We start from the raw sequence: 13099 nt of genomic DNA on the forward strand, positions 1-13099 counted from the left end.
GTTAGTTCAATATACATAGTCGATAATCCGGTAACTTTGAAGACATATGTAAAGAATCATCATACGCTTTGGTGGGAACTCTACAATGAAACTAAACTACCTACTGTAATGAAATGCAAAAACCTTACAATGTATCAATTAAAAGTTTTTATACCATGAAGGAGAAATTTACAAACAAATTTTAGTGAATTTGAAACAAGATCGAATCTCAAATTGACTTGACCATACATGACCAGAATCTAAACCAACTCCTACTCAAATTGATAAGCGACTTGGTTCCTCTCGAATCATGTATTTATCGATCCAAATTGATTATAATAATGTAAATGTTGATCCAATATTACCTTTCGAAGTGACCTTATCTAATCTCCAACCACACAACCAATCTGACAATTCTTAAGAAAGAAAAAAAAAAAAAAAGTAATAGCTAGTCAATATAATGCGAATGACCATATTATTTACTACGTATTAATCACCCCTTATTATCACCCCCAAAAGTAGTGGCCCACAATGTAATAGTGAATCACTATTCACGAGTAATAACTTTTTTTTTTGGGCAAGAAGAAGTGGCTTATTTGAGGGGGGAGATAAAGAAATCCCTCAAATGAGTCCTATAAAATTTGATCCTAGACCTTAGGATACGAGGTAAGAGCAATGTATATTTACACCTCTTCTCTAATACTCATTACTCTAATACTTGACCGTTAATGTCGTTATCGATTTTGTGATTCGTCACAGTTGACTCAAAGGCACTACATAAAAAAGGAAGTTACTTTGGCGCATTTGCAGAAACCTTAAACAAAAAAAACTTTTCTTTTTACGCGCCAGAATTATAAGGAATCCTAAATTAAAGCCGTCCAAATTCACACCAACAAATGTCTTCCATCAATCAATTTCGAATTTTTATTTTTCAATCAAATCAAAATTCCATGATCATCAAACCCCATTAACTATGAATGTGATGTGAATATTGTTGAAATGGGAAGCAATTTGAGCAAAAGTAAGCGAATTTCAACTCTCATCATTGCCCACCAGCTGTTCGATGAAATTCCTCTTTGAGAAGTAATTGCCCATTTCTTGAATTTATTCCAAAATTGCAATCAATCATTTATTTGAATATATTATATATTTTTGTTTTCGGCTGGTGATTCTGCTTCTTTATGTGAATTGAGGGTGTAATTTCTATGTATAGTTTGAACGGTCCAAGATTTAAAGGTAATAGGGCTGAAGAGTGCAGCATTTTTCTGGGTTTGTTTGGTCACCTTTGCTTGAATTTTGCATTGGGTTATAATTATTTATTCATTATTTTGCTGTTAGATTTATTTCCTTGAAGTAACAGGTTAGTGTTAATTTATTTGGCATTGAGTAAAACTGATAATAGTGGATGACAACAAGAGATAGATTCTTAGTTCATGCAGTCGACATCAATACATCATCCATTTTGAGTATAAGGCTTTTATTTTGTTATTTCAGAATATAATCACTAAAGGCTTAAATTGCAAGATAAGTCTCTGCTGATATAACCTGAGGATGTCTACGAGTTGAGAGCTTGTAAGTGTTGTAACATACATATCTTTTAATCGAAATCAAAGTCGGACTCTGAGCTCTCCTGCTTTCTGCTATCAAATTTCAAGTTTGGTGGAGGTTTATAGATACTATCTGTTTGATGGGGCTTAGCATGAATCTGTTCTAAGCAACTTTAATTTGGGGGATCTCGTATCATATGTTTGTCTTACTGAATTTCATTTGATTGATGAGCTTATTAGGGTCATTCTCAGTACCCCTATTAACTTTTTGTATATCTTTTCTTATAGGATTACTAGTTGAGCAATTGGCCTGATTCTGTAAGGAACACCAGATTTCGGCACTGATTTGCTGACTCGGCATGGGTTATATTTACATACATGTATGTCTCATCCTGTACTCTAATATCTTCAGTGCTTCCCTCCCCAACGGCGTTGGTTTTTTGATTTTTGAAGATTCCCTCCCCAATGCCGGGTTGCCGGGGAGTGTTATATTTTTTTCTGAACATGTTGGTTTGTCTTCAAGCTCAAGTTAAGCTTCTCTTATGTTTTCTTTATACCTTCTAATGTGCAGGGCATTGATGATAATGTTCAGCAGACTGATATAGGTAAATACTATGTGCAGGGCATTGATGAGAATGTTCAGCAGACTGATATAGGTAAAGGCTAAAAAAAAAAATTCTCTTCTTTCTAAATCAGCTGCAGGTTGCAAGCTTTGATGATTACATTGCGTGCAATAGAATGCAATATTCCTCCAGGATAGTGTGAAACAATATCTTTTGGCGTGGCAATTTGAAATCTCTTGTTTTTGGTTGTATTTATTTGAGCAAGCATTAGAACTAATACTACATGTCCCTTAAGTGGAACTCATCTTTTTCATTTCTTTTCAGTTCAGAATGAATACGAATTCTTGATGTTTAAAAGATTTAGTTATGATTGATTTCAATTGAGGGACATAGTACATGTTTTAGATTGCAAAATAAATAATGATAACATGCAAATTATAAAGCTTTTTTTTTATTTTTATTAAGGATCAAAACATTCTGATTTGTAACTACATGAAACATTTTTCCATGATTTTATTGTTTTCTTCGGAAGACCAAAATTTGTAAATCTTTCACTTGAAAAAAGGTGATTGTAATTTGATGAAAGCTATTACATAGTGTTCACACGGAGCATTTTAGCTTTTAATGTAATCGTTTTATGAATGTCACCATAAGTTACAGATATTTGTCTTGCTAATAGTTATGATTTTATAAGAAATTTCCATTCTATAAAGTTCAGTTCGTTGTGTTTGTTCTGAGCAAAGTCATAATGGATCCTTTGCAGTTGCAGCTATCAAAAGGGGAAGAGAAGTCCTATTTCAGGTACATTCCATAAATTCTCTTGTAATTTCATAGAAGAAAGATGCTTTCTGCTTGTTTTCTTTTTACATTATACTCCCTTGTTCACAAATATGTATCACTTAACATAGGTACACGTCTTATAGTAATCTGAATATTTCTCAAAAATGACTAGAGCACCAACTCATATTTACTATAGGAAATTGATTAGGAAAGTGTAAACTTTGTCATTCATTGTACATTTTTGCATTAGGCTACTAAAGTCGCACTTATTTGAAAAACCCTCCTTCAAGTGAAACTTAAATTTGTCTGGAGAGAGTATTCAATTGGCCGATTTACATGTCCCATCTTTCTAAAGCTAAATAAACCCTTAAAGTAGTTGGTCCATTCCCATTTGATGCTTATGGAGTTTGACAATCATTAAGCATTTTATTTCTTCTCTTTTATTTTTTGCTATATATCTTATATGGTTAACAGGCTTTTAATTGGGAGTCTCACAAATATGACTGGTGGAGAAACTTAGAGAAAAGGATGCCTGATATTGCCAAATCAGGGTTCACATCCGTATGGTTGCCACCTGTATCTCAATCCTTGTCCCCTGAAGGTGAGAGGAAGAGAGACTGCCCCTCAGTGGTATCAGTATATATCATGTACCAATTTATGATTCCTTGTGTATTCATCTTTACGGTTTACTTTATTTGTAGGTTATCTTCCACAGAATCTATATTCACTTAATTCTGCTTATGGTTCTGAGCATCTGCTGAAAGCTTTACTATATAAAATGAAGCAGAACAAAGTCAGACCCATGGCTGACATAGTAATAAATCATCGTGTTGGGACTACCAAAGGCCATGGAGGGATGTACAACCGTTATGATGGAATTTCGTTATCATGGGATGAACATGCTGTTACATCATGTACTGGTGGACTGGTATGATATGCCTAAGACCACTGCAGTACGTTCAGTGTTGATAGCTATTTCTTTAGTGGATTTGCTATGAAACCTTGAAATTATTTATTTGTTTTGCACACTTTGAGAACAGTGTTTCTGCTGCATAATATTTACATTTTATATCATGCTTGTTTCTCTTCTTGAAGTGCTTGGTTAAGAATTAAGAAAGCCTTAATTGTTTAGACCTTTTCATGGCCTTCGGAAACAAAAATTTTGTGGAATGGAAGAGATTAATAGCAACAGAGGGCCTAGACCCCAGTATGCATCTCATTTTCATATAAGAAGAGGAAAATTCAATGGATATCAATTGAAATCTAGAGATTTTATGGTCTCTTGCTACTGAACTCAGTTTGAAAACAGATAAATGCATGAATTGCTAATGAAAGAAAATTTATTCTGTAAGACTTGGTCCTATATGAAAAAATAGATCGATTGTGTGGAAAATAAGGTGAAACCTCTGCTGTTATGAAGGATTGAATGGATCGCAAATTAAAGCCATTGTTTTTTTCAAATTTTGCATCAATAGATGACATGACAAGCCAACCAATCTGTGCCAAGATATTCTAATATAGGGGTTTTGGCTGATTTGCTCATAATAAAACCAAATATGTCAAACATGTTAAATTAATGCTGATCAATGTTAAAATTTTGGGCTAATTAAGTCGATATTAATTTGTTTTTGAATTCTGATATGCTGATATGTCAAACCCCTGTTTTACATATTTGATTCAGGGAAATCGAAGTACTGGTGACAACTTTAATGGTGTTCCTAACATTGATCATACACAATCCTTCGTGAGAAAAGATATTACAGAATGGCTGAGGTGGCTGCGGAACAAGGTCGGTTTCCAAGATTTCCGGTTTGATTTTGCAAGAGGGTAATCTGTCATCTTCGAATTACACATTTGTTAATCAAGTTTGAATTTTGTGCATGAAATGGGCATAACGTTTCAATTCTTGGTTAGTTATGCAGCATGTTATGTGAAGGAATATATTGAAGGTGTAAAACCAGTATTCTGTGTTGGAGAATATTGGGATTCTTGTAATTATCATACTGGTCGTTTGGCCTACAACCAAGGTATATGTTAAATTTCAACAAAACAAATTCTCTTATTTGTTGAAGTACTAGGGTTTTAGTTATTTAATCATCCATATTTCAAAAAAAAAAAAAGTTATTTAATCATCCATACTATTATACGAATGCTGTTTTATCTTTTATACTTGGAAGATTATGTGGGCTATTTTGAATGAGTAAAGAAAAGATAGGTTCTTCAACAAAAGTAGCTGGACTAAAAAAAATTGTTAGCTGTAGTAGGAGAAAGTTATGAGTTAGATGACACATATAGTAATAAGATGCAAATGAAATGGAAACAACCAACAAAACCTTAACCCATGTAGGTAGGATTAGTTTTTAGGACTGCAGCTTCCAATTAGAAGAGAAGATTAATTTGCACTGTAGGAATACAACCAAAGGTACCTTGTTTCTGTTGGAGACTTGGAATGCTTGGCCTGCACTTCTGCCCCTGCACCCTTCCCCCTTCTAGTGTACACCAAAAGTGGAGGCTCTGAATTTGGATCCATTACATTAGTTGCACAGGGGAGAACAGAACTTCAATTTCAGTTGATTGCCTTTAATTTTCCTCATAGTTTCCCAACTAGATCATCAAATATTTATTATGATTCTGAAATTGGTGAGCTTCATAAACATTGTCTTGATGAAGGATCATTTTAGCATCTCTATTTTCTTATTTCCACAGACAGTCATAGACAACGGATTATCAATTGGATTGATGCTACAGGACAACTTGCAACTGCATTTGACTTCACAACAAAAGGAATTTTGCAGGTATTGTCAAGGTTACTCCTGTATATTTGTATATACGGAATGCTGAATAAATAAGCATTTCTCTTTATGATGGAAAACTTTACATTTTACTCTAATTTAAATTATGTTGCTATCATAATTCTTGAAATAAAGTTTAGAAATCAATCAGTTGCATATATTTAATGTTGTTGAGGATATTTTTCAGGAATAAAAAGCTAAATCCTACTTTTGCCTTGAATATTAGGAAGCTGTTAAGGGAGAATACTGGCGTCTTCGAGATTCGCAGGGGAAGCCACCTGGTGTAATGGGTTGGTGGCCTTCAAGGGCTGTTACATTTCTTGATAATCATGATACTGGCTCAACGCAGGTATATCTCTTTGTATTGATGCAACAATAAGTCATATTTTATGCATCAATGGTAGGGCATGCTTGTTGCTAATGAATATTTCTGAACATTTTCCTGCATGATGTAAATTGGACCATAGATAATCACTGAACGACATGCCAAGTAACAAAAAAAATTGTATGGCATGAATCTATTGGCTATGCTTACTTCAAGCAGAAACTCTAGTCTAGTTATGCACTTTAACTTAGATGTTACCATTCCTGCTTTCCTAGTATTAGGAATTATCTTTTCACATAAGAAACCCATTTGCGTAGACTTTGATTATCGGCTAAAACTATGTCAATTATCATTCTTTCAACAAAACTATATTGCTCTCTACTTCCCTCTATACAAAGTAATACTTACTCAGCTATCGTGCTACTTACGGGATAAATCTCTTTCTGCAGGCTCATTGGCCCTTCCCAGCAAATCACATTATGGAGGTATCAGTTTTCTTATATCAATTCTAGTAAAAACATTCCATGCCAACACTTTATAGATTGCCACTGGATCTGGTCTGATATTTCTTCCTTGTAACATATTTTGTTTTTAAACGCCAAAAATATTGATTCAGAAAAATTCAAATTGGTTTAAGACTCGTATATTCAGTATCCACGTAATCCTAAGAATGCAATTTATCCCAAACTGAAACAGAACACTGTATTAGCCTTTTCTTATTCATATTGTCCTGCTCCCACTTTCTCAACTTGGTGCTTTCTACTAGTGTAGCCAGATTCTGATTAATTGCTTTATTGAGTCGGCCACTTCCTTGTAATTATTGAGAATTTTGGTTACAATAATTTGTGGAGATTTGCTCATATATACTGTATGGTTTTGCGAATCTGTCCCAGGGTTATGCATACATCCTAACACATCCAGGGATACCAACTGTGTTCTATGACCACTTCTATGATTGGGGTACATCCATCCATGACAAAATTGTAAATCTGGTATGATGCTAATCTTCTTAGCCATTTTGAATAGCAATATATTTGTGGAAAATGTAACTAAGTGGAATTCTTCAAATTTTACTTGTACAGATTAACATCCGAAAGCAGAATGATATTCACAGTAGGTCTTCTATCAGGATACTTGAAGCTCAACCTAATCTCTACTCTGCAATCATAGGGGAGAAGCTAAGCATGAAGATTGGAGACGGATCATGGTGCCCGGCAGGCAGGGAATGGAAACTTGCAACTTGTGGTCATAGATATGCTGTTTGGCTCAAGGAAAACTAATTGGATCATCAACCCGAATATTATGAACTTATGATCATCATCTTGTTTTCAAAGTATTCCAAGTAATCAATCTTACTCGCACCTACATTTTTTTTCTACAATATTATTAAGTCAATATCAGTTAGAGTTATTATGAAAATAATTTTCCTTTATTTTCCATAACCTAATATTATGTACTCTGTATGTATGTTAAGCTATGTATGTTAAGCTAAGGGTATGGTCATGTTTTACAACTTTCCATGTATGTATAATTTAAACTAGTGATTTGACAAATTTGAATGTATGAATTTACTTTGTAAAGTACTTGACGATCTAATGTTCCTCATTCCCAACTAGTGGATAAATTAAATACATACACTAGTATAGTAGTATGTATGCATGAAGTCGTGAATATGATAGTTGTTGTAATACTTTATACTTGTGATAATCGTTAACAAATGTCATCATAATAAGACACCCTAAAAACGGATCGAAAATGAAGCAAGTAATAAAGGACGGACATAGTTATATTTTCGCTGGAAGATTGTTAGAGTTATCATTAACTAAAAACATATGACAGCTTACTAGGCAAATAATTTTGAGGGACTTCTGGCGTGTACTGTAGTTAGACCATTGCTTTACCGACAATATCTTATGTGAAATAAGATATGTTGTTAATCTAATTAATGTCTTTGTATCTTAATTATTATTAATGACATTATTAAAGCTTTTCTTAATCCCAAAAAAGGTTGCAGTGATTTAACAAGAGAAATCTTTTAAATAAACATATCTGATAAAGGTGCCAGCTGAAAACTAACCATGCATGCTGCGTGCTGATGGATTTCTTGATACTTTTTTCCTTTCTAATTTTGTCTCTAATAAAGATTTTGAATAGAAAAACAAAGAGAGACAAAGAGAATACGGAGTACTAATTACTCGCCGTTGTCAACTCCAGTCCGTTTGAAGCACTCACACGTTATAATTCTGAAAGTATACTACAAAGTTAAACTACATTGAAGATTTGTTTTTCTTACTTTGTAAAAACTTTGTTAATATAAAAGTTCATAGAATTCAAAATTTCATTTTTGAATGAAATTATGCTTAAATACTCCTTATTTATCTATTTGTTCAGTTGTTCTTTCGAATTTAAATTTGAAGTGAGGTGAACATGGTAACATTTACAAGTATATTTATTTCCGTAATACTCCGTATATATGTTATTGTTGTCCTACCTTGTTGGTTAAAAAACGAGGTAGTGCGTCAGTGTGTGCTACTACTATGTCAACATTGTTATGGTAAAAATTTATCAATGTTAACATAATGTATTAAAAATAAATCATGTTTGTATGTAACAATAAATATTTCATCAAAAATACTCAATTTTGGGGATTATATTTTTTTTTTCTTCCAAAATGTCATGTTAAGATTCTCCTTTATGCACCAGAATAAAAAAGTTAAAAAGCCATGGATCCTTTTAGGAAAATAATTTTCCATCACTGTATAATTGCTGTCTCTTTTAACATTAAATAAATTCAACATAAATTTTCTTAAATATATTAATCCAACTATCCAAATATTATTGAAAGTAAAACTAAAATGAAATTAAAAAAAAAATGCACGTTGAAAAGCAAAAAAGTATGTGCAAAATTATGATGAAAAATGGTGAATGGCAACAAGAAGCTAAGCTAAGCTGACCTCGATCTTCACTTTCTAGTTTGTTCTCACCAATTAAACCTTTTTGTATGTAATTCAATTCTTGTAAAGCAGTTGACCCTTAAAAAAAATTCACTTTTACTTTTCTTAGGAAAAAGGTTTTCCTTGTTATGTGTTAAAGGAGCATATCAAAGTTGGCAAATTTATGTGTCACTATAATTTGCACGAGACTCTTACATGCAATCATAGCAACATTAAATAACTTAAATAAAAAATATAAATTTACTCCATACAAATATACAATTAATAAGTTGAACGTTAGAGATTTTTTGAATTATGACATGCATAATTGCATGTTACTCGTATGCAATTCTATAACATGTTTACATGCTATACCAGTATACATGCATGCATTATTCTGATCCCTTTATTTCAAATTATTGGTTTTAATTATAATATTTTATTGAGTTGGCTTAAACTAACAAACGAAATTTTTAAATATGTAATCCTGATTATGTATGTGTGAAGGTGTGATGTATTACTGAAGTAAAAAATAATCTTAAATGGAGAGTGAATTTCGAATTGATTATCAAATAGCTTACAAGTATAAGATATGTACATGTATAGAGGATTTTTAGAAGAGTTTGGAGGATAACATGTTCTATATTTAAGGGTCAGTTCTGATTTACTGAGCTGAACTGAAGTGATTGGAGCTGAACTGAACTGAATTGTTTATGAGATAAGGAAATTAGGAACTGAACTGAACTGAACTGATTGGAGCTGAACTGAACTGAACTGAAATTAAGCTGAAGAGAAAAAACCCTAATGTTGGACTCAATTTGCTGTTAATTAAGGATAAAATCCAAATTTCTAGAATCTAAGATAAGAACCTTACCAAGTGAGACAGCACTATTACAATGTAAAAAGTACCTCGCTCTAAATCTTACGGAGTACTCCATATAAAAATGGCCAGTTGGTTAAATTTATCACTATTTTCAAGTAATTAAGCCAATATGACCACATACACATTCATTGAGTTTGGAAAATAAACACATCATCTTAGATATATGATGTGACCTACATCTTCCTATTAGTAGGTCATCGTTTACTTCCTCATATGATAAGGAAAATTCGATTTTTCTTTGAAGTAGAACAATTACTCGTAGAATAAAGCAATATGATTAGATATAAAGTTGCAAATATATACACATATATAGTAGCAACAACTAATCAACAATCTTTTCCTTATGCTGTTATGTGCCCCATGTTATTCATGTGTTAGTGATTTGGCTTTCTTTTTTGAAACAAGTGATTTGGCTTTCTAATCCACTTTCTTTCAAAATCAAATGGAAAATTTTAATCTATACGGAGTAGGGGATTTAATTATAAGTTATGTGACTCGCTCCTTAGTTCTACTTCCTATGGAATATTAAGGTTCAAAACGTTTAATTAGTTGGTCAAAGTTATACCCGAATTTTGTGATTGATTTGAGTTCTATATCTTTCACAAAAGTTAAGTCTTTTTTTTATTTTTTTTGAATAGAAAGCTAAGGTATCTAAAAACACCTAACTAATAATCCCTCCGTTTTTTTTATATGTATCACTTTGACAATTGCACTATTCACATACCATGGTTGACTTAATTTTTTTCACCTCTAAAAAATGAATAAATGTTATTATATTATATATCATTAGATTCGTCATAATGTCTAGTTTCATAATATAATTTTGTTACAATTTTTACTAATACACAATTAAAGATATTTATGGTCAAAGTAGCGTCTCGGCAAATGTGCCGGTCAAACTAATGCATATAAAAAAAAACAGAGGGAGAACAAAGTATAAGATCATACTTATATATTACTATGATCAAATTCTAAATATTTTCTTAATTAATACATGCACCAAAAACATAAACTATCTAAATGCTTACTCGTACAAAAACTTGAAACATATTACTTAACTTAAAACCCTAGCCATCTCCGGTCTATTTTTTCTCAATAGGGTTCTTCAAAAAATAGTGTTTCATATATAGGTCGGAAATAGTCAAATTTCTCTCGAAATTTGGCTATTTTCGACCCTCTTTCTTTAGTTTTTTATGTTTTTGTTATTGATATCAATTAATCTACACTCTTTGAAGATAGTAAGTATCCTCTATAGTGGGTTTGAGTGTAGTAAGTACCCCTATTGTAGGATTTGTTCTAGTTTTTGTTTTTGTTTTTGTTTTTGTTTTTTGAGTTCAGTATGGTACAAGTTGTTTCATGGGTAAAGATTTGTGCGGGATCGAGAAAGAGGTTAATCCTTCGATTACAATCAGATGAATTAGATGGAAATTTTCTTCACGACTACAATAGATCGCTCGATAGACTCTCTCGTCGAAAAAGGCTGTAAATCACAGCAATATGAAAGAGGGTATGAAAAATGTTTGGTTTGCAACAACGATCGTAGCTCTGCTGAAAGAATGTTTTTATTTGATTCAATTGTCATGTATTTATTATATTCAAATCTCTTTATATGTGTAGTATGACTTTTTATTTATGAATCAATCTGTTTCCAGAAACAAAAACTTGACACAACGATGTATAGGATATTTAAGTACTCCGTAATAGAAGTTTAAATTTTACCGACTAATATAATTGACCTACACATACGCTAATACAAGTATATGAATTAATATTTTCGTACTACATGTACTGATGTACATATAAATTAAATATGTAGCACTTGCATGGCACATGTATTTATCACTAAATTAAACCAAGTAGTGAAGTAGTAATTGATCGTCTAATGGTACAGATTATTGTAATCTCATTACCATGCATGAGATTGTGAGATCAATCCCTAATAAAAAGTATTTAAAGGTGGGGATTCTCTTATCTTTTCCTTCCACTGTTAATTAAAATTAGATTAATCTGTAAAAGAATTTCGGTCCAATAAGACGTCCCAAAATATAATGTAAATGCTACGTAGACTACTGATATCAGGTAACCAAGGAGCAGGAGGGAATATACGTTGGAAAAGTAGCATGGACAATAATTGGTAATAATATGTATCACTTGCATGGCACATATTTAGATAGAGATTAATAAATCAAGGTTTTGAAGAAATAAAAAATTGGGATTAAATGAAAGATACGAATCTTGTAAGGTCACATGAGAAGGAAAAAGCTAAGGCTGGAAAAAGGAGTCATCTCCAACATCATCATCATTAACAATCTTCATCGCTCTCATCATTTATGTCTTGAAACTCTTCGTATACCCATATTTCATTTTATGACCATCACTTTTCCCATTTTGTCCCACTACAATTCTATTCCCACTCTCTCCTTTTCTTCTCTCTCTCTTTTTTTTTTTTTTTTTTTTTTTAATGAAACGGACGGATGTTATCGAATGTTAATTAGTCATTCTGTTACATAATACGTGAATCGATTTGGATGAATATGTTCATTAAAAATACGATTTTGACCGTTAATACTTTTGACTGTTTGTGTATGATCGAGTTATTAAGAATTATACAAATTAAAGTCAATGTTGTAAAAACGTATAATTTGGCTAATCCAATAATAATAATACTAATAATAACCACGGTTGTAATATTATATCAGTATAATTACCCTTCAAAAAAAATTAAATATGAGTATAATTAAGTAAGAACATAAGTCTTTCCTCAAAAAAAAAAAAAGTAAGAACATAAGTCAAATATAGCACTCCCAAGTACCAACCGATGTTGTACAGTTTGTAGAATGGATTGTACGCTAGTACTCCAAAAATTTGTGAAATATCAAATATGCATGGCTTAATATATACTACCTCCGTTTCTTTTTAGTTGACACATATTCCTTTTTAGGAAGTTTCTTTTTAGTTGACACGTTTTCTTTTTGGGTAAATTTTATACCTTGCATTTACAAGCTACCCCACTTGCTTTTTCATTCATTATCACTCTCTCTCCTCTCCTTAATATATATGCCTAAATCAAACGCGTCAACTAAATGGAAACGGAGGAAGTATACTGACTATATTGTACGACTGTCATCAAGTTATAGGAGATAGAGGCCAGGAAAAGTTGACGGGATTAACCTCATATTAGCAATCCAATCGAGTCCTCAGTTAAAATGCTATCTACATCACCGCCCTTATAACTTTGTACATATAAACCACCATTAATATCGATCAATGATAATCAAGCAAGCGGTAATATAGCTT

General features: G+C 32.2%; 1 protein-coding gene across 5 annotated transcripts; it reads left to right on the top strand.

Annotated features, from left to right (window-relative positions):
• The first annotated feature begins 1471 nt into the window (after nt 1–1471).
• Nucleotides 1472–7639, top strand: LOC145613422 (putative alpha-amylase 2). Of its 5 annotated transcripts, none has more exons than XM_081668525.1 (13): nt 1472–1551; nt 1815–1906; nt 2098–2182; nt 2853–2890; nt 3344–3470; nt 3571–3797; nt 4551–4696; nt 4784–4896; nt 5576–5664; nt 5888–6010; nt 6436–6471; nt 6880–6978; nt 7069–7639. In XM_081668525.1, exons 2-13 carry the CDS (start codon nt 1886–1888, stop codon nt 7264–7266), a joined length of 1302 nt encoding a protein of 433 aa, XP_081524651.1. In that variant the 5' UTR covers nt 1472–1551; nt 1815–1885; the 3' UTR covers nt 7267–7639. The 5 variants fall into 5 exon arrangements, with proteins under 5 accessions (XP_081524651.1, XP_081524653.1, XP_081524650.1 ...); XM_081668527.1 differs by having other exon boundaries at nt 2149–2182; XM_081668524.1 differs by having other exon boundaries at nt 1478–1725.
• Nucleotides 7640–13099: the final 5460 nt, after the last annotated feature.

The sequence above is a fragment of the Chenopodium album genome, chromosome 25 (genome assembly GCF_948465745.1).
Source record: "Chenopodium album chromosome 25, dcCheAlbu1.1, whole genome shotgun sequence".
NCBI lineage: Eukaryota > Viridiplantae > Streptophyta > Magnoliopsida > Caryophyllales > Amaranthaceae > Chenopodium > Chenopodium album.